The 22,698-nt window shown below is 40.5% G+C and overlaps 1 protein-coding gene across 1 annotated transcript; it reads right to left on the reverse strand.

Moving 5' to 3' along the window:
- Window positions 1-6,672: 6,672 nt before the first annotated feature.
- On the reverse strand, window positions 6,673-22,630 carry CCT3 (chaperonin containing TCP1 subunit 3). The gene is made up of 14 exons (XM_079104472.1): window positions 22,472-22,630; window positions 20,256-20,317; window positions 19,534-19,584; window positions 19,385-19,447; window positions 18,176-18,272; window positions 15,979-16,096; window positions 13,743-13,929; window positions 12,901-13,050; window positions 11,519-11,651; window positions 11,257-11,338; window positions 9,790-9,970; window positions 7,883-8,128; window positions 7,491-7,622; window positions 6,673-7,005 (listed from the first exon to the last, which is right to left on the reverse strand). Exons 1-14 carry the CDS (start codon window positions 22,500-22,502, stop codon window positions 6,901-6,903), a joined length of 1,638 nt encoding a protein of 545 aa, XP_078960598.1. The 5' UTR covers window positions 22,503-22,630; the 3' UTR covers window positions 6,673-6,900.
- Window positions 22,631-22,698: the final 68 nt, after the last annotated feature.

Consider the following 22,698-nt stretch of genomic DNA (forward strand, 5'->3'; position numbering starts at 1 on the left):
TATACTTTACCACTAAAATACAATCCCAGCTCTTTTAAAATTCTATCTTGACCAGTGGAGCACTTCTGTAATCTCAGCAATTTTAGAGACTGAGGTGGGAGAATTACAAATTCAAGATCAGACTGGACAATTTAGCAAGACCCTGTCTCAAATAAAAAGGGCTGGGAATGTAGCTCAGTGGTAGAGCTCCATGGCCTCAATCCCTGGTTCCACTAAAAATTAAAAAAAAAAAAAAAATCTTATTTTGATATGGGGTTGTTTTGCTAAATTGCCCAAGCTGACCTTGAATTTGTGATCCCCCTGCTTCACTACACCCAGCACCAGTATTTCCCCACAATTCCTGCAGTACTGGGAATTGAATCCAGAACTGTGCACATACTAGGCAAATGCTTTACCACTGAGGCACACCTCCAACTCTTTTATATTTTGAGATGAAATCTCCCTAAATTGCCCTGGCTGGCTGGCCTTGAATTTGTAATCCTCCTGCCTTAGCCTCCCAGGTAGTTGAGATTACAGGCATACACTACACTCAGTCATTACCAGTTTCTTATGCATTCTTCTATGTATATTTAAGAATATGTGCTGGGCATGCTGAGCTCAGTGGCACATGCCTGTAATCCCAGCAATTTGGGAGGCTGAGGCAAGTGGATCAGAAGTTCAAGGACAGCCTCGGCAATTTAGCGAGGCGAGGCCCTAAGGAACTCAGCAAGACCCTTTCTCAAAATAAGACACAAAAAGGGCTGCAGATGTGGCTCAGTGGTTAAGTGCCCCTGAGTTCAATCCCTGGTATTATAATAATAATGATAATAATAATAATAATAATAATAATAATGAAATACTGATACAATGCATCCACACACTGTTCTTCAGCGTTATTTTCCACTTGAGGACTATTCTTCGTTCATGCACTTGGAGTTGTCTCATTCTCCTTGGCAATTAAATACACACACACACACACACACACACACACACACACACACAAATTTTAATTTTAAAAAGTTTTGGCAGTACTGGGGGTTGAACCCAGGGGTATTTTACCACTAAGTTACAGACCCGACCCTATTTGTTAATTTATTTTTGTTGTTGTCCCAGGTTTATTGAAAATATCACAGCATAGTAGAAAGATTCAAACAGCTCCATGTGTTGTTTTGAAATTCATCCCCACAGATTGAGTGACCTGCAAATGTGAGACTGTCCAAGTCCAAAGGTTTCAGCATTTCTTGCATCAGGATCTACTTTAATAATCTCCTGATCCAGGGCAGAGACATCAGGAACATAATTATCTCTCCTTTCTCTCTCCTCTTCTTCTCACAGGGTCTCTCTGAATCTGCTTCATCAGATGTGTGACATAGCTTGCGATTTTGTGGTACTTCTTGCTGGGAATAATGGCGATCTCCTGGCACATGTGCTTATTGGTATGGAAGTTGTTGCTCAGGTACCTGAGCAGGTGCTTCTCTATGATAACCCAGCCTTCTTTCAGGTTTTGTTGCAAACTCGGTCCATGTTGGCACGTCCTGGTAAAAGAGCCAAGCCCTATTTATTTTTTGAGAGGGTCTAAGTTGCTGAGGCTGTTTTCAAGTTTGTGATTCTCTGCCTAAATCTCCCAAGTTCCTGGGATCAGATGTGCACCATCATGCCTGTCTTATTCCATGGATATATTTAATCAGAACTCTGTTGAGGTGATATTTGCTCAAACAATGCTGGAAGAGATATTCCCAGATATACATTTCACATATCCATAACCAATTGCATAGGGAAGTACATAGGGCCAGATCAAATTGCCTTATATGTAGTTTATTAATCCACATTCACACCATGTGCTTGAGTCCATTTTCACATGTTTACCAAACTGGGTTTTTATTACTGTCAGTTTACAGATCTCATGTTTTAGTCTTTATTTTTATTTTTTAACCCCTGGGAGCTATTTATACCCTTTGCCTTTTTCTTATTTTTTATTTTTATTTTTTGTACCACAGATTGAACCCAGGGGCACTTAACCACTGAGCCACCTCCTCAGCCCTTTTTTATATTTTATTTTGAGACAGGGTCTCACTGAGTTGCTTAGGGCCTTGCTGAGTTGCTGAGGCTGGCTTTGAACTTGCAATTCTCCTGCCTCAGCCTCCCCAGCGCTTGGGATTACAGGTATGTGCCACCATGCCTGCCCCCTTTGCCTGTCTTGCTGTAGCCCAGGGCCTAGTGCATGCTTAAATAGGCAAGCACTTCCACTGAACTACAATCCCAGACATTTTTATTTATTTATTTATTGGTACTGAAGATTTAACCCAGGGATGACTTACCACTGAGTTAGATCCCCAGTGCCTCTTTTTCCACATTTTTTATTGGTGCATTATACTGCAGTGATGGGATGTTACATATTCGTACATGTATACATTAACAATATAATTTGGCCAATATCACTCCCCACACTTCCCCCCTCCTGTCCTAACTCCCAACCCTTGATCCCTTTCCTCCACTGATCTCTTTTTCATGAGACCCCGCCGCTCCCACTTTTCTTTCCTTTCTAGCTTCTATATAGGTGAAATCAAAAGACCCTTGACCTTCTGAATTTGGGATATTTCACGTAACTTACTGGTCTCTGGTTCCTGCAAATGACATAACTTTATTTCTCTTAAGTAATAAAACTTCATCGTGTATGTATACCACATTTTCTTTATCCATTCACCCACCGATGGGCACCTAGGCTGGTTCCAGTTTGGCTATTGTGAATTGTGCTATGATAGAGTGGTTATGCATGTGTCACTGTAGTATGATTTTAATTTTTTAATTTTTTTTTGCAGTGCTGGGAATTGAACCCAGGGCCTTGTGGCTTGTGAGGTAAGCACTCTACCAACTGAGCTGTCTCCCCAGCCCCCTCGTGTTACTTCTTTAGGTAAGTACTGAGGAGTGATGTTGGGTCATATGGTGGTTCCATGCCTAGTCTTTGAGGAATCTCCATACTGATTTCCATAGTGGTTGTACTAACAACCACATCAATGATGTAAAAGTGTTCTTTTTTTCTCCACATCCTCTCCAGCATTTATTGTTATTTTTTTTCTGTACCAGGGGTTGAACCCAGGAGTGCTTCAACACTGAGCTACATCCCCAGTTCCCTTTTAAAAAATTCTTATTTTTGGTTCTAGGGATCAAACCCAGGGCACTCAACTAAGCTGCATCCCAGCTCTTTCATTTTTAGACAGGGTCTTGCTAAATTGCTTAAGGCCCTTGCTAAATTGCTGAGGCTTGCTTTGAACTTGCAGTTCTCCTGCCTCAGCTTCCTGAGCTGCTGGTATTACAGGGATGTGTCACCATGCCTGGCCTATTATTTGTATTTTTGATGACTGCCATTCTGATTGGTGTGAGATGAAATCTGTGTAGTTTTGATTTGCATTTCCCTAATTGCATCGTGGGACCTGAGGGGCATCCTTGGGTCATGGGAAAGGATTGTGGGGTGGATTGAGCAGGTATGATGACTTTCTGCTCTGAAGTCTGAACCCTGACTTAGCCCTGGGTGACCCAGGTCCAGGCAAGTGTTTGGATTTCTATATTTGTCTCAGTCCTGTGCCCTGACCTCCTCTCCCCTAGGGCCATAGTATCCTGCTGTACCCACAACCCCTCTCCTCCACCCCTCCTCTGCCCTTACTCCACGATTCCCTCTGCTCTCACACACATTCCTCTCACCTAGGCTCCCACTATTCCATGCTTTCCCCAGAATTGCCCAAGCCCCTTCCCCCATCCTCCAGTTTGTCCTGTGCCTACGTCTCTCCCTGATCCTATTCCCTCAAGCCTCCCCTACTCCAATTTCCAGTCTTTGTTATTTTTTCTTTTGAGAAATGTGTTTAATTAATTTCCCCATTAATTGGGTTGATTTTTTTGGTGTAAAGTTTGAGTTCTTTATATATTCTAGATATTAATCCTTATCAGAAGAGTAGCTATCAAAGATTTTTCTCCCATTCTGTAGGTTCTCTCTTCACATTCCCAATTGTTTCCTTTGCTGTGCAGAAGCTTTTAATTTGATGCTATTCCACTTATTAACTCTTGGCATTATTTCCTGAGCTTTAGCAACCCCCCTCCCCTATTTTTTGGGACAAGGTCTAAATTGCTTGGGTTCTAAGTTGCTAAGGCTGGCCTTGAACTTGTGATACTCCTGCCTATCTCCTGAGTTGCTGGGATTACAGGCCTGTGCCACTGTGCCTGGCCCAGGTATTTAAAAATTTCATCTTTTTGTTTGCTTTTTCAGGATCAAGCCCAGGGCTTCACACATACTAGGCAAATGTTCTGTCACTGAGCCTCATCCTCAGCCCTTTTTGAGGCTTGGTCTTGCTATTGCTGAAGCTGGCCTTTAACTTTTAACCCTGCCTCATCTTCCTGAGAATGGAAATTACAGGTGCGCACCCCTGCACCCAGGGCCTCACACATGCTAGGTAAGCACTGCACCATCAAACTACACCCTCATCTTAGCCTTCTCTTCTTAAATGCCAAGTTCTAAAAATTCTTTAAGGAAATTAACTCATGTTGTTACAAACATCCTCCCACCCTGTTTTTTACTGTAGTGTTCTTCCCACTCTATTTTAAATTCTATTATTTTCTTCTTATGGTTTTCTCTTATGGCTTCATTTTCTTCAATTGGACTCTTGCAGCTACACAGTATTAACTTTTCTATAATAAAATAAGGACACATAAGGAAACAATTCCATCTTTTTCTTCTGAGTGGCTACTCTAGGAAGAACTATCAAAATTTCTTGGGCTGGGGAGATAGCTCAGTTGGTAGAGTGCTTGCCTTGCAAGCACAAGGCCCTGTGTTCAATTCCCAGCATCGCAAAACAAACAAACCAAAAAAAAAAACAAACAAACAAAAAAAAAACTTCAACAACTCACTTTTCTTGAGAAAAAAGCACTCATACCCTCTAAGCTATCAACTCTGGAACTTGATAAGGGAGAATACAAATGAATCTTGGCTAAGTACAGAGGGTTTAAATAGTAGGCAGGAAATCAAGGCTCCCCCACTATCCAAGAGTACTGCCACCAGGAGGTGCTTGCCTGTAATCCCAGTGACTCAGTAGGCTGAAACAGGAGGATCCCATGTTGGAGGTCAGTGTTAGCAACTAGGTAAGGCCTTAAGCAATTTAGAGACCCTGTCTCAAAATAAAAAAGAAAAAATCACTGGGGATGTGGCTCAGTAGTAAAGTAGCTCTGGGTTTGGTCCCCAGTACTAAAAACAAACAAACAAAAACAAACAAAAAAAAGAACGAAAGAAAGAAAAATAATCTAGGAGTGCAAAGGGTCATGAACAAAGAAGGTGATGAAATTGTATTCATGATATTACTGAGTTTAGTGAATAGGGTGCATGCAGGCTTTAATTACCATGTTAATGATAAATTCTGGAGAGCAGACAGGGACTTTAAAAGCTGACCAGAATCTGACTGATCTAACATTGTAGATGGGTGGGTGGGGAAGAGGTGCTAATGCTATCAAGAAAGATTATATTATCCATGCTTTACTATTAGAGCTGAAACCAGAATGCACCTAAGCCACTCAGGGATAAACAGGAAGAAAAAAATCTACAGGGAATGACTAGCTTCCTCAGGACCCTTGTAATTCCTCAGTATGAGCAATATTTTTCATTCTTTTCTGGAGGTACTAGGAATTGAACCCAGGGTCTCATACATGCATTCTACCACAAGCCACATCTCCAGTCCCTTATAAACAGTATTTAAGAACTGATTTGCCAACCTATAGGAGAATTTATCCCGCATCCCTCTGTAAGGACTTAAGGCTGAGGGAATGAGCACTGCAAGCAGAGACAGGGATTTAGGGTTACTTCAGAACCCTGTTTAAAAACTGAACGTTTTAGAGTGAGTTGGGCAGGAAGCTCAAGGACGGGTATAGGGTAGGAAGTGAGTTCAGAAGTACTCTTACAACCCTTCTCCACCCCAAAACTTCAGTCCTGTCAGGACGGCAAGCATGGCTTATATTGTTAAGACAGCCTACACAAAAATTCCAGTTCTGCCACTCAATAAGTTTTTTGACTCTTGGATGAGTCACTTCACCTATACTTTACATTTTAAATTTCTCTCATAAAAGTATTCAACTTAATATGACTCAGTCCTGTGGGCAGGGAAGAGATGAACAAGGCTGAATGTGTGAATCATAAGGACAAAGGGGAGGGCAGAAGGCCCTGTTGCCAAGAGGAAGGACAAAGAAAAAAAAATCAAAGGGTAGCCCCATTTGGAGACACTACTCAAATTCCCCCCTTGACAAAGGAGATGTTACATGTCCTTTAGGGAAAAAGCCTAGGCCCTAGCACCTACTGGGTGTGGCTCTATACATAACCACAGATGGGGAACACCCATGGTTTAGGCAGGTTCCTCCTGTTCTTTGAGAAATGAATACAAAATGGTAACTTTTTTCTCTTTTTTTTTCTTCCAGTGAGGCTAAGGCAAGTCCCTGCCACTGGGCTACACCCTCAGCCCTAAAGTGGTGCTTCTTAAGCTTTACTCTATCATCCTTTGAATTTCAAGATTCCCCAACCAAGACTGAAGAATACCCTTTAAGAAGGCACACAAAGAGACTTAATGACCTTATTCCATCTCCCTTCTTCTCCAATGAGGTTTTCTGTCTCTTCCCACTTTGCCAGGAGGTAGATATGACCCAAGGGTGAAAAACACAACTATCTCAAATGACTTAGATTTAATCGTCGGAAGCAAACTAAATGGAAAGCTTACAATAGAGAAGAATTACATGTCAGTGCCTTCTGCAAACTGAGCTGGGACAGAAAGGGACTAGAGACAGCCCCTCAATTTGATCCCTTCCAAACAAAGATGTCCACAGTGTTCCTGGCACTCTGGCTCAGGAAAGGGGGAGATTGCTGGTTCTGTGCACTGAAGTTGCCTTGCCCACCACTCATTCCTGGCCAGCATCAGGAGCCCCTCCTTGCCGGCTCTGGTCATCACCCTTCTTTTTGTGGCCTGAGACGATATCATCAATCCGCAGTAGCAGAACTGCCGTCTAGGAGAAAAATCACAGTTCCAAAGAAGTCAGCAGAGAAAGGAAAGAGGATACTGTCTTCTTTTAGACAGAATCTCCTAGCTCCTCCCACAAATTACCATTTTATCTGAATCTATCTTTTCAGAGTCCTAAATGTAATATGTAGTTCACCCTAACCAAGAAATATAACTTATGCTGTTACCTTCTTTAAAAAAACAAAACAAAACCAGGAATTGAAATCAGGATGTGGCCTTAAACTTGTGATCCTCCTGCCTCAGTCTCTCAAGTCACTCAGATTACAGGCATGCACCACCAAGTCTGGCTGTTATCTTGTTTTTGTATAAGCTAAAGATTTAAGTTAGGGACTTAAATCCTCAAGGAATTCCTTGAGCAATCTTTAGGGAATACTCTGCATTCTATAGGCTGTCCCTTTAAGACTAGACCAAAAACAATGGTTTCTGGTTATTTGAAAATAAATAACATGCACAAATTTTAGGATGCCTTACCTCCACTGCTGTCTTGTATGTTTGCAGCTTCACAGCCAATGGTTCCCATATGCCTAGTTCTTTCATGTCCACCAAAGCTCCTGTCTCACCATTTACACCCCAGGTCTCACAGTTCTCTTGAGTGTGCTTGGCCTGTAGTTGGATCAAACAGAAGTTAGAGGAGAATAAGCAAGTTGGCAGAGAACTTTAGGTAAAAAACTAAACCAAAAATACTGAATTGGTACAGAATGGACATGAGAAAATGGTAATGACAGCAAATAAATCAAAGATTAAAAGATTTTAAGTAACAAACTATAAGGGGAACTGGGATAGACATATGCAAACCATTCCCTGAGGCCAAAAACAGCTTTCCTACCCTATCAAGGTAACAGACAGCACAGAAAGGAACTCACCCGAAGGGAAGTAAGTAGACGGATAGTACTGGCCCCACAGTTCTGGATCAAGGTACGAGGGATGACTTCTAAAGCCTGGGCAACAGCCCTGTATGGCCACTGTTCCACACCAGTCATGGCCTTGGATTTTTCTGTCAAGGCATGGGCCACAGCCATTTCAGAGGCTCCACCCCCTGGCACCAGCTGAGGGTCCAGGAGAACATTGCGGCACACTTGCATGGCATCCTGGAGGTTGCGTTCTACTTCCTTGGGGAAGCAAAGAGATAGTATGAAGCAGCTTGATGATTCATGGAGAAATCAGAAGCACTAAAGAACTTTCTGACTGTGTGGGTTGGTAAGCCAGCAGGAGGGCAACTAGAAAAGATCTTTGGAACCTCTCTCTACTTGTGAGGGCCGAAGGTGTTATTTTCTTAGGCAGCAAGAGGGTAGGGAAGGTTGTCTGCAAAAGGACTGGAGAGTGTTACCTTAACTGGGAAGTTAGGTCTTTATTATGTTGAAGAACATTTCACTCATTCCTAGTTGTGCTCTTTAGGAGACCGAATGGAGGGAAAAAACTGTCTCCTATTTACTAGCTATGTGCCTTCGGGAAAGTTAGCTAAGTCTCACTGAGGGAAAAAACACAGTATTTACAATTTCAATTTAAAATAAGGAGGGCTGGGATACAGCTCAGTGGTAGAGAGCTTGCCTAGCACATGTGAAGCCTTGGATTCTGGATTTGATCCCCAGCACCACACTAAAAAATGGGGCGGGGGAAGTAATGGCGGGTGAAACAGTGGCTGCCAAGAAATGAGGAGTCGACATATACTCTCAGTTGTATAGGATTAAAAAGTTGTCGGGGCTGGGGCTGTAGCTCAGTGGTAAAGCGCTTGCCTAGCATGTGTGAGGCACTGGGTTCCATCCTCAGAACCACAAGAAAATAAAGGAATTGTGTCCATATGCAACTTAAAAAAAAAGTTGTGAAGAATGTGAATGTACCTTTTTTTGGTACTGGGAATTGAACTCAGGGGCACTTTACCACAGAGTTCTATCCCCAGTCCTTTTTAATTTTTAAATATTGAGACGGGGTCTCACTAAGTTGTTGGGGATAGTCTTGAACGTATGATCCTCCAATTTCAGCTCCTGAGACACCAGGATTGCAGATGTATGCCAACACACCCAGCACCTGTTTGTACTTTTAACACCACCAACCTGCACACTTAAAAAAAAAAAAATTCAGTTAAGATGGGTCCAGGGCTGGTGGTGCACACCTGGAATCCTGGCAACTCAGGAGACTGAGAGAGGATTGCTAGGTTTGAGGCTTGGGCAACTTAGCAAGACCATGTCTAAGAGGCTGAGATGTAGCTTAGTGGTAGAGCACCCCTGGGCTCAATCCCTATAATCTCTAGTATAGCAAAAAAAGTTAAGATGGTAGGTAAATTTTATGGTACGCTCTTTGTATAGTTAGAAAAGTTTTATTTTTTAACGGAAGCAGGAAAGATATTTGTGGTTGCAGATCCAAATTAAATAGCTATAAGTAGGCAACAGGATTGCTATTAATTTGAATCAGAATGTCCACGTGTTAGTGGGAATTCTTCAGATCACTGGGGGAGCACCCTCAAAGGCGACTATGGGGCCCCAGTATTCCTCTTCCTCTTTTTTACTTCCTAGCCATGGGGTATGCAGTTTTACTTTGCCACATAGTCCCACCAATGTGCAGATACAGATCCAAAGCAAGGAGGTCAATCAGTCATGGACTGAAGCCTCCAAAACAGATAAAATAAAACTTTTCTTTTTAAAGCTTGATTACCTCAGATATTTCTTATAATAATGGAAAGCTGACTGAACAAAAATAATTTTAGACTCTCTGGGAACTCTTAAAGAGTAGAAGGATCTTCATTCAGTCAATCACATTTCTAAGGTTGACTCACCGAGAGAATTTCTTTGCTGGCCCCCCTGAGGAGAATGGTACAGGCCTTGGGGTCTCTGCACTCAGTGATGAATGTAAAGTACTCATCTCCAATTTTCTTGATTTCCAACAGGCCTGCACCTGTTCCAACATCATCTTCTCTCAGTTCCTCTGGTCGGCTGACTATCCGGGCCCCACAGGCTCTATTGGGTAAAAAGATGGGGAGAATCAGATGATTTCAGACACTTTACCTATGTCCCTAGTCTAGGGTCTGTGGCTGAGGATTAGGGCTTGTGGATTGCTAGAAATGTTACTTGAGAGGTCTTGGCTGCCTGGTGAAAAAAAATACTACATAACAGTCATTTCTAGATATACCCTACGTTGTACTAGATGAGTTGTAATTTCAAGGTCATTAACAGGACTGAACCAGAAAAGATGCCAAGGCCAAGCAAGGAGGAAGATGAATTAAGTACATCAGTATGTTTGACCCAATTTTAATTAATGTAGGATGGATTTCTTAATTGTCACTCTTTTCCCTCAACTCAAGAGTATGTGTAACAACTAAGCATATACGTGTATGCTCAGAACCATTTTAGAGCAATCAGAAGCATAAAATTTGACCTGGATCTATAATATACTAAATGATGGTAGGTGCTATAGCTTGTATCTTAAGTGTCCCCCAAGGGTCCATGTGGTAAATATCTGCTCTCCAGAGTGGAGCAGATAGGGGGTATCGGAGCCTAAGGAAGTGGGACCTAGCGGGAGGCCCTGGGGAGCATGCTCTAAAAGATGAAAGCAGGACTCCAACCCTTTTCTCTTTCTCAAAGTAAGTAGGTCTGTTCCACCCTGCATTCCCACCATGCACTGCCTCACCATAGGACCAAAATCAACAGGGCCAACCAAACATGGACTGGAACCTCCAAATCTGAGTCAAAATAAACTTTCTCTTTATACATTCATCTCTGGTATTTGTTACAGTGACAAAAAACCTGACTAATACAATGGGGTCAATTCCTTAACTCTTTAAAAATAAATTAGTATTCAAAATGGATGGAGTACAGATATCAGTGCAGAAACAGTAAATGCAAACTAGAGGTACATTCATAGCAGCTAAGAATCCAGTCAAGGAAACAGAAGGTTCTGCTATATTCTATATTCAGACTACTCTGGAAACATTTATTTAGAATAATCATGATGACAATAAAGACCTTGACTAGTAGTTATTTCAAAATGTAATGGACACCTAGCAAGGGAGCAATTACAGATGTCCAAGCACAAGCTGCTCACTAATGTTTAGGAGTAGCAGAGGAGGGATTCATGCAGTGGATAACTGTTGTACTAGAAGACTTCTGAAGAGGGCAGACAGCTATACCCAGGTTATTTCTGTAACTGTATCCTGTATTATATCTTTTCAGGTAATGACTACATTATGCAGCTACAAAAAGGGAAACACATGGGAAGGAAATATTATCTTTACCTGGCCACTCACCTAGCAATGCGATTATTATCTGTCTTCCGGACTCTGCGGATGGCTGTGATATTGGCTCGCATGAGGTAGTGCTGAGCTAAATCTGCAAATTCAAGAGTAGAAGTGTCAAGCTAGATGCCAGAACTCCAGGGTTCTCAACTGATTTTATCCTCAACGTACTGTAACCACCACATTTACTATGACTACACAAACATGATGCAGGAGGTGGGCAGGGAATCATCTAACCTCTTCAATCTTGAAGGTGGGATTAATGAAGCCCTACCTGAGATGCCTTTTTCTGTAATAACCACATCAGGCTTTAGTTGGATAATGTCCTCACAAAGCTGCTGGATATATTCTTCTTCCATTTGGAGGATTCGGGTGAAGTCTTCCTCTCGGGTAATCTCAATGTCAGTCTGTGTGGTGAAAAAAGCCACCTCATACCATTTCAGCACTAGTTACAACCTAGTTTAACCCATTGACTTTGGCTTTTCTATGCTCTCTGACCACCCAGTTCAATATTATCTGCCCTCCCAGTATGCACAGGTATTGCAGGTCTTTTTATTTTTTTGGCATCAGGGACTGATACAACTGAGCCACATTCCAGCCCTTTGTATTTTTTCAAACAGGATCTTGCTAAGTTGCTGAGGCTGGCCTCGGACTTGTGATCCTCCTGCCTCACAGTCTCCCAAACTCCTGGATTACTGGCATATGCCATGGCACCTGGTTATTCCAGGTCTTAATTCTTCCCATCAATTAGGTTGATTCTTTTTCTCAATCCTTGTTCAGTAAGACTTTTAGAACCCTGTAAGCCTTCTTGTCCTCCGAAAAATTCTCCTTTAGCACTTCAAAGCTAAATTAATTTCTACTCTGTATCTTTTTAGTGCATTATGGAAGGTGGGATGGTTATGTAAAACTGAAGCCAGAGTTGGGATCAAATCTTAATTTGGTCAATACTAGTTTTCCCCAGGCAGCTAACCTAACTAGTTAATTGGGTTTCATAAGCCAATAATAGGACTGTAGGGCAGGGTCAAGCAAGGAGGAAGGTGAATGATTACTTAAATCTATGGGTTTTTTTTTTTTTTTTTTTAATGGTCACCACTCAATAGTTTATTTCAAATCATTTTTCAAGAATTTTTAAATTTGTTCTAATTATACATGACAGTAGAATGCATTTATGCATTTTGATAGATCATACATAAATTAGGTGTATGTCTGACCTTAGTACACACACACACACACACACACAGGGATTAAACCCAGATGTGCTTACCCATTGAGTCATATCTCCAGCCATTTTTATATTTTATTTAGATGAAGTCTTGCTAAATTGCTCAGACTGGCTTTAAACCTGGGATCCTCTTGCCTCAGCCTCCTGAGCCATTGGGATTACAGGCATGTGCCACTGTCCCTGGCTCTGTCTGACCCAATTTTAATATGTAGGACTACTTACTTATTTGTCAGCAATCCCACTAAACTCCAAGTACCTCATCTATAAAATGTAGTTAATACCAATTATTTTTAAGGACTTTTGTAAGATTCAAGGACAACACATAAAAAGGAAAATAACTGGCAGAGTAGTCATGTAATAAACACACCTTTTATTTCTCTTATCCACTTTAGCAGTTAAGATTCCACTTTAAGGAATAGGGCCAAGAACCTTACCTGGCTCTCTCCTTTCTTGTATTCCAGAGAAGAATCCAGCAGCACAATACGAGGATTCTTGATGTAACGCCGCATTCGAGGATGGGTCACATCTTTGTTAATCATGACTCCACGTAACACACATGAGTCTTCAATGATGCCCCCAGGTATCTGAGAAAAAGAAGACCCACTTTAATCTACAACCAAAAGGGGACAATTTCTCAACTTCGTTCCCAGATGTTCCTCTTTCCCAAATGGCTACTACTTCACATTCCTAAAATATCTTTTTTCCATGAAGCTTAAAAACAAAACATGGCAGCAAACACATTTTTTCCCTCTAAGAAGCATACCAATTTTGGACCATAATACTCTGAAGGTTGGCTAACATCCATAGAAAGTGACTTGACAGATTTAAAAAGACTCAGGTCTTTTCTACTTCCTTAAAGATATTCCCATAGAATTCTAGGCTTGAGCTCCATCTACTGGCCATAAGATACTACTTTTAAAATCTTATATTTAGTAGAGATGATAGAAAGTTTTCTAGGGCTTATTTACATTATACTATAAAGACCTTGTAAAGTTTATATTGTGACTAAGTGACCAATACATATCCAAATGTGCAAACATGGAGATACCAAGCCCTTCCCTATCCTTACAAACCTTATGAGGGAACAGCAGTGAAGGTAACAAAATTATTTCAGGAATTTTTTTTTTATAGTCCCTTTAGGTTTTTGTTTTCCAGGCTTAAAGTTCTTCCTAGTACTAACTAAAGATACCTTCCTCTGATTTAACTATTTCCTCCAGAAGTGGGATTATTCATGCCAGGAAATAATTATCCCAAAGTACATACTAAAAGAGCTCACCTTTTCCACTCTTGCATATTTCTTGATATCAATCTCCTTCCGACCATTTTCCTCAAACTGTACAGTCTTGACAGCATCGAGGGCAATGTTGCAAGCCAAAGAGGACCACCGACTAATTACTTTGGTGGTAATGGAACTATTGATGATGTTCAGCATCATGTCACGGTTATTGATGTCAACTGGGATACTGGAGAAAACAAAGCCGGGCAACTTAAATATTTGAAGAAGTTCTTCACGTACCTCAGACTAAAATAGAGGGCCAAAAGGCAGGACAGGGGGCTCTGAGCTAAATTACAACTTAACTATCCCTGAAAGGTTCCACAATTTCCTGGGAAATCCGTTTCCATGGCTAATAACTTTCCACACAAACATATACTAAGTTTATAGCAAAACAATTTGTTCCTTACCTCATTCAACCAAATAAACCCTTCAACTTTTGTAACTCAGATCAACACATTTTGTCTATAAAATCTTACCCCATAAAGAGCCAATTTTGAGTTCCTTTTAATATCAAGTCCTCAGTTTTACTATTCCAAATGCTGGACTATATTCTATCTAGCACCTTAATTCATGGCATGCCATAATGTATTTGCTATTTTTATTTATCAGTCTAGTCTTCTTTGACGGGATCATAAATTTGTGCGCAGTAGGACTATTCAAAACAATAAAATAAAGCTCTAAGAACTCTTGGATAAAAAATGTCCAAATTTTCACATACTGCTAAAATTCCTTGAATGATAGTTTAAGGCTCTGCAATTAGAACTAGTTGTTAATTATGGATTTTAAGTAAGAAGCAATTGCTTCAAAAGTAGATAAAAGTAAAGCATTCTAGATTTGGTGAGAAGGGGAATACTGGGGGGTTGAACCCAGGGGAACTCTACCACTGAGCTACATCCTCAGGCTTTTTTATTTTTTGAGACAGGGTTTTGCTAAGCTGCTGAGTCTAGCCTTGAACTTGGTGATCCTTCTGGCTCAGCCTCAAGAGTTTTTGGGATTATAGTCATGTGCCATCATGTCTGGTTAAAAGTAAGGTATTCTAGATAGGCAGATACTGCTTAACAAGAAGTTATTTCTGCAGCTATGGTTAGATCTCAGTGGCAAGAGTGTCTGCCCTTTGGGTTTGATCCCTACCACCACAAAACCACAACACCAAAAACTAAACAAAAAACCAACACAAAAGTTTCCAGCAATTCAGGTTCCACATACTGATCAAAATATTACAGCTTATAAAAATAACTAAATCATACATCTAATTCCCTAAAGTATGCTAAACAGGTATTTATGCACACTTTCGTTTTTATAGCAGGGGCAGTTTAACACAAAGTTCACAAAATTACTACTCACACACCTAATGACTCAACTATATACAGAAGAGTAGAACACCATTTTACTGTTGTGATTCTCCTGTCTCAGTCTCTAGAGTGGCTACAATTACAGGTGTGCACTGTGTGCCTATTAAACAAAGATCTTTTTACTCATAACACTGCTCTTTGTGACTCCATGTTATGCCACAACTTACCTAAAATTCAATAGTTAGAAGTCATGCATTTTAATACTCCCTTCATTATCATATTAGCACTATGCAAATATATACTAATAGTAAGTTCTCCAATTACTAAATTCCAATAGGATTTTCAGTCTTGGCCCTTTCCATTTCAATGGAAAACTGTTGGTTGCCCTCTCACAGAACTGATCTGAGTACTGTGTTAGTTAAATCATACATGATAGTAAGATATTTTAATACTAAGACCAGCTGGGTACCATGGCACATGCCTAGGAGAGACTTAGGAGGCTGAAACAGTGAGGCTCTCAGTAACTCAGTGAGACCCTGGTTCAAAATGAAACATAAAAGAGGCTGGAGATTTAGCTTGGTGGTAAAGCACCCCTGGATTCAGTCCCCAGGTCCAAACAAACAAAATCTTGGAAGGTAGGCCTATTTTTACTCAGAACATGTTTTTCATGGCAGGGTTTAACATGAAAATTTGCAGATAGCATCAACCCCCAAAATACTTTGAAAAACTAATCCCAGTAGCTCCTTTTCTATTTGTCTATTTCCCTTACCCTCTTTTTCTTTTTGCTGTCCTCATTTTTCTTTCTCACAAAATAATATCAGGGTATAACGATCTTGAGTATCTAAGATGTGTTTGGCCTTCTTTTACTATCTTAAAAAAGACTAGCCAGTCTTCTAAGCCTTCCATACTTTTCGAGTACCCATTTCTGGTCCATCCTCTCATACCTGATTTTCTTTAGAGTGCTGATCATGTCATCCAGTGCCTTTCGGTAAGCACTTATTACCACTGTTGGATGCATCTGCTGCTCTAGGAAGTGTTCAGCCACAGACAGCATTTCGCCAGCTGAAAAAAGGATACAATCATCATAGCAATGTTTTAAAAAGTACTAGGGTATCAAGACTTTATTACGCGTTTAAAAAATAGTACCTTTTTTCTGAAAACAGACTCAAAAGATCTGCCATTTAGCTATTAATACTATTTGAAATTTTACACTTTGTGTAAGCCAATTCAAAAAGAAAACATTATGGAGGGCATGGTGGTTCACACCTGCAACTTGGGAGGCTGAGGCAGGAGGATCATGAGTTTAAAACTAGCCTCAACAACTTGTCGAGGTCCTGTGAAACTGAGTGAGACTCCGTCTCAAAATAAAAAAAACATAAAATGGGCTGGGATGTGGCATCAGTGGCAAAGTGCCCCTGGATTAAATCCCTAGAACCCCCAAATAAACAAAAAGTCAAAATTATCCTGCCTAGTATAGTGGTGTTTGCCCATGATTCCAGTGGCTTAGGAGGCTGAGGCAGGAGGATTGCAAAATAAGGTCAGTCTCACAATTCAGCAAGGCCTTAAGCAACCTAGTGAGTCCCTGTCTCAAAATAAAACACTAAAAAACTAAACCTTCTAATTAATAAGCACACACCAAATGATATGCACATAGATACACACAAAACTAGTTTCTAAAAAAGTTAAAAGACAACATGTTAAAAAAAAAAAAAAAAAGCATTTGGCACAAATGGTATATAATAGCTACTCACAAACTTAAAATATATGCTCACGTGCTCAAGTTCACATGTATACCCTAAAGAGTATGCATTACTGGGTGTGGTAACACACGCCTGTAATCCCAGCAGCTTGGGAGGCTGGGGCAAGAGAATCATAATTTCAAAACCAGCTTCAGCAACTTTAGTAAGATTTTGAGCAACTTGGTGAGACCCTATCTCAAAATAAAATATAAAAAGGGGTGGGGTTGGGACTGTAGCTCAGTGGCAAAAGGGTGTGTGTGTATGTGTGTGGCTACTGGGTTCAATCCCTGGTATCCCCTCCAAAAGGTATGCACACACCCAATTGTTTGAATTTATTTAATTTATTATTTGAATTTATTCCAATTCTTAGCTATCTATCTCTAAAGAGATAATAAACACTTCACAAGATGCCAGAGTAAGAGAACTTAGAAAAGGATATGCCCTAACGGTTAACAACTAAGAAACAGAGTTATTTCCAGTGTCAGGAATATATAGTCCTGTGCGAGAGTGTGTGCTTTCTGTGCGTAAGGCCTGGATTTGATCCCCAGCATCATAAAACAACAACAACAACAAACAAAATCAAAAAACCCAACCTGAACAACATAATAAAGTAAGCAATAAAACAGACTTTCTCATTTCTAAAATCATTACTGAAATTTTTAAATAAAATAATCCCACCATCAATTTGAATTATACAACAAAAGCAACAAAGTCATTTTTGGAAATGATCCTAAGAAGTGAAAAGATTAGGCTGGGTGTGGTGGCACATGCTTGTAATCCCAGTGTCTTGGGAAACTGAAGCAGAAGGATCAAAAGTTTGAGCCAGTCTCAGCAACTTAAGTGAGATCCTGTGCCTCCCCACCAAAAGACTGAGGTTGTAGCTCAATAGTAAAGCACTGGGTTCATTCTCTAATCCAAACAAACAAAATAAAACCCAAACAAGGCTATTTTAAACTTATAAACCAACTCTCACAATTTTCAAGATTTTGTATCTGTCCTACACTTCAGACTTCCCAGCCTCTAGAATAGAGATGTTGTTTAAGCTCTTCCCACCAAAATATTTCTTATCTCTGTATATACAGACATCCTAAAATTTACTTGTAACCTCAAAATCAATATTCATGGCACTTCCACGGTTATTCATTGACGTGTTCAGAATGACAAAAAAATTTGAGCCAAACCAATACCATTCTTGGATGAGGTTGAACATCATGTTGTTTCAGTTTTCATACTGTAATCAGTATCCTTAACATAGTATATTTAAAGCTATGGTTTTCACATTTTTGTGTTTTGGGGGGGCAATTTCATGATTCTATCACTAAGTTACATCCCTGGTCCCAGAATTTCCTTCTTAAAATGCAACATAGACATTATTCCTAATTTTTATTTTCCATTCTCTTACCAAGAATAATTACTGATGTGGTTCCATCTCCAACCTCTTCATCCTGGGTCCTACTAATTTCAATCATGGACTTGGCTGCTGGATGTTGGACTTGAATCTAAAAAATTTAATTAAAAATGTAGATCACCCCTTAACCAACTCTACTCAAGACTTTTAACCCATTCTACTTGGTCCTCACTCCCAAGTTTCTTGCTTCTTTTTTTTTTTTTTTTTTTTTTTTTTTGGTGGTGGGGATTTGAACCCAGGGCCTTATGCTTGCAAGGCAAGCACTCTACCAACTGAGCTATATCCCCAGCCCAGTTTCTTGCTTCTATACATATTCCCCTTCCCCTTTATTGTTTTACCATATCTTGAAAATTAAAATGGCACTCCAAACCACCTTTCCACAACCCAACCCCTTCTTCTGAGGAAAAAATGCATCAGAAAAACTCAACTATGGGCCTGGGGATATAACTCAGTTGGTAGAGTGCTTGCCTCGAAGCACAAGGCCCTGGGTTCAATCCCCAGCACTGCAAAACAAACAAACAAACAAACAAGCAAATAAAAACAAAAAACAAACAAACAAAAAACTGAACTACTATAGCTCCTTGAGGACAGCATGATACCATACAGGTTACATATTGCAAGTTCTATTGTGTGTGAACTGTCCTGTGAATGTGACTTGGAAATATTTTTATTCTCCCAGTACTGAGGACTAAACCCATGACTTTGTGCTTGCTAGGCAAGGACTCCAGCTATAAGAGACAAAGAATTCTTCCCTAAACCTTTCAGGAATAAGGCCCTGCTGATACCCTGATTTTAGATTTCTAGCCTCAGTTTATTTTACTGTTATTTTTGGGTACCAGAGATTGAACCCAGGGGTGCTTAACCACTGCATTATATCCCCAGCAGCCCTTTTTTTTTTTTTTTTTAATTTTGAGACAGGGTCTAAGTTGCTCAGTGCTTTGCTAGTTACCTCAAACTTGCAATTCTCCTCCTTTAGCCTCCTGAGTTACAGGAATGCACCATCATGTCTAGCTTCTAGCCTCAGTTTATAAGAGAGTAAATTTGTTTTTCTACTGCCGGGAACTGAACCAAGGGACTTGAACATGCTAAGTATGTGCTCTACCACTGAGCTACAACCCCCGCCCCTACATATATCTTAATGGGTTCTTTGTATTTATAAAACTGTGGGGAAGTAAATGAAAAAGAAAAAAGAAAAAAACACACCTCTCGAAGAATGGCATTGCCATCATTGGTCATCACGATGCCTCCCATTGGGTCCAAAAGCATCTAAAACAAAAGCAAAGTAAGTGTCCTAGATAACAGAAAGGATATATACTCTGTAGTCTATGAATTTCAATAAGAGGTAAGATTACCTTCATCATGGACTTGGGTCCCAAACATGTTCTGATGATATCTGCAATAGTCTAATGGAAAGGAAACAAGACATGTAAGCACAAATCAGAGGACAGTATGAATGAGTTGGAGAACAACAAGGAAAGTCTGTTTTAACAATGATACCTTTAGAGTTGGCAACAATTTCAGATACAGGAAAAAATGACTTTTCACAGAAAAAAGGAGAAATATGCCTCTCAGAGCTTTAGTGTCCCAGCAATCCAAATCTCAGAATTTTTCTCCACATCAATCACCTACATACCACCCTAAGTCAAATCTTGGGTCACTTCACTATTCCATTCAAAAGAGTAACACCTATGCAGGACCTATGACGGGCACTAGGAATACAAAAGAGAATCAGTACAGTCCTTCCCTTTAAGTAGCTCAGTCTAATATGGGAGACAAACACAAGTAGAATGCTATAAAACATATATAGTAATGCAGTTATGCACAGGTTAATATAAGAAGATTATTAGACCTTATTATTACAGACTTAAATTATAATATATAATTCCTTACCAGTACTACCATTAGGGAAATGTCAAGAAAGAAGGGAAGTCAACTTTTTCTCTGCCTGACTGCACATTCTAAAAAGTCTAGATATATAGGAAGTTAATTGCTAAGAACGAATACAGAAATACTAGCGCCAACAACTGGAGGCAAACGACTATATAAAATACTTGGGGGAAGGGGGATATGCTACCTTAGCAGCATTGATGTTTCCAGATTGAACTTTTCTTCCAGATTCACGCTTTGTATTCTGGCCTAAAATAAACAACAACAAAAAAAAACAGTAACAGCCCAGGATTGCCCCATTGTACACAAGCAATTTATTCCCCAATCTTTGAAAATAAAAACAGATTTCACAGTATATACGTAGATTAAAACTTATCAAATGACATACTTTAAATAGGTGCAGATTATATGTCATACTTCAAAACCTACTAAATTATAAGCCTGCTAAATAATAAACACACTTGCAGCTATTTACTTTGTGTGTAGGGCAAGGGGTACTGGAGACTGAACGAAGGGGCAACTCTATACCACTGAGCTACATCCCCAACCATTTATTTATTTATTTATTTATTTATTTGTAATTTTAGACAGGATCTTCCTTAGTTGCAGAGGCTGGCCTCAAACTTACAATCCTTTTGCCTCAATCTCTCGAGTAGCTGAGATTATAGATGTGCACCACCACACCTGGCCTATTCGTTTATTTCAATCCCTAGTATACTAAGAAATAATCCATAATGATCCAACTTCAAAATCTTGGACAACACTTTCCCTCTAACCATTCACATATTTACAGCAGGGATTGATAACCTGAGAGAGATGAATGGGCTTCAGCAGGACAGTGAACCCGCCAAGATTGTAGAAGAAAAAGAAAATATACTACCTCTCACCCCAGAAGAGGATTCAAAGCTATCATCACATTCTCAAAGGGCTAGTGACCTTATGAAAATCAGAGCTTTATGTAAAGAGGGGAAGAATTTAGGGGTTACTTTCCTGCTTGACTAAGAGGAGGATGCTCTAGTAGTCCAAGCATAATTACTGATAGAGCCCCTACTGCATGCTGTGGGATGAGAATGCACACTCTTCAAAGTCATCCCATACTTGGATGTAATAAGAATGCCTCAGTAACCCATTTACCATGGCTAAGATCTGGTTACACAGCTTAATAGGGAGTATAATCAGGTACAGCCATTAATGCCAGACTTTAATACAGACCTAAAAAGAGCTTTACAAATGCACCACTCACCCCAGAACCCATTCAGAAGAGACAAGCCAGTGGTTATAACCAAATCAATATAATGCTGATTTCCCCCCATGCTCCAATTATACATTCACTTATAATTTAATTCTGCAAATCTTGCATTCCACTCCCTAAACACCTACTATAATCCTCATACTTTTTCTTTTTTCTTTCTTTCTTTTTTTTTTTTTGTGGTGGTGCTGGGAAGTGAACCCAGGGCCTTGTGCATGTAAGGCAAGCACTCTACCAACTGAGCTACATTCCCAGCCCTCAGTGTTTATATTTTTATCTCAGGTAGAGGTAACCAAAAATGTATATGGACCTACAATCCATCAGAAGGAATGGGTTCTTCCCCAAGCATAGATAAAACTAACAAGAACTCTCATCAGCATTGTGTATACAGAAGATTCCCTCCTTTAAGAGGGGAAATGGCTGGTCGGTCGGGCATCCTAGGTACAGAAGTTACCCACGGAATGAAAACACACCAAGGGAAGACAATGTAGACAATGCTCATTTCTTAGAAAGAAATAAGGGATATTCCCAAAAGGGAAGAGAAAAGTACTGGAGAATTTGGGAAAACTCAATTGGTTAGCGGGAAAGATTACATCTAAGTTCAATGAGGGAAGCGGCTGAACGACTGCTGATGATAAATGCCGAAGCCAAGGATGCCACCGCTGTGCCAGGCCCTCTTTTAAGTAGCTTATCTACTTACCTCGCAACTCTATGATGAAGTACTACCAATCTCTTAACGCAGATGGAAAAACTTAATTTGCCCAAGGTCACATCGTGACTAAGGGATGGTCCAAGAATACACAGCTAGGCCTGATTTTGAAAACCATTATTCATTCAACTATACGCCGGAAGTCATGTTGGAAAGGGCGCAGGGGCGTGGAGGAAGGTGGAGGCTGAGACACTCAATGAGGGGGTCTACAAGGGTTTTCCAAGAAAAGCATACGTAAATACCAGGGACTTGGCGAGGGATTAGTCAGTTTGCGTTTGTTAAGGGAGAATGGAAGAAAGAGAGGAACGCGAAAGGAGCTTCCGAAAGGAGACGATGACTGAAAGGCTCTCTCGTCAGGTCATGGCGGGACGAAGCTGGGACAAGAAGAAGCGTGGAGAGAGGTGTACGAAGAGGAGGTCCCTTCCCCAGCTTCCCCAGAACTCACTGAGCACGAGCACAGGACGGTGGCCCATCATGGCGGCGCAATGCAGAGCTGGGTACCCAGAGCTGGAAGAACCGGCAGAACCTTCTGGAGAGAGAGAAGCAGCGAGAAGCCCCGAAAATGCTGCCTCCTCGGCGTTGACACCTAAACCCGCTACCTTCCAAATCGTCGCCAATCAGCGCAGCCACTTCATTGACTGGCACGAAAACCGGCCAATCGACAGTATTAGC

This window comes from Sciurus vulgaris (assembly GCF_902686455.1).
Source record: "Sciurus vulgaris genome assembly, chromosome: 1".
Taxonomy (NCBI): domain Eukaryota; kingdom Metazoa; phylum Chordata; class Mammalia; order Rodentia; family Sciuridae; genus Sciurus; species Sciurus vulgaris.

Excerpts from the sequence above, each read along its gene's own strand:
- CCT3 (XM_079104472.1), bottom strand. The coding sequence starts at position 22,502 with ATGATGGGCCACCGTCCTGTGCTCGTGCTCA. Across the intron at positions 20,318-22,471 it reads CCGTCCTGTGCTCGTGCTCA|GCCAGAATACAAAGCGTGAA; the intron begins GTGAGTTCTGGG and ends TGTTTATTTTAG. Across the intron at positions 13,051-13,742 it reads AATATGCAAGAGTGGAAAAG|ATACCTGGGGGCATCATTGA; the intron begins GTGAGCTCTTTT and ends TCTTTTTCTCAG.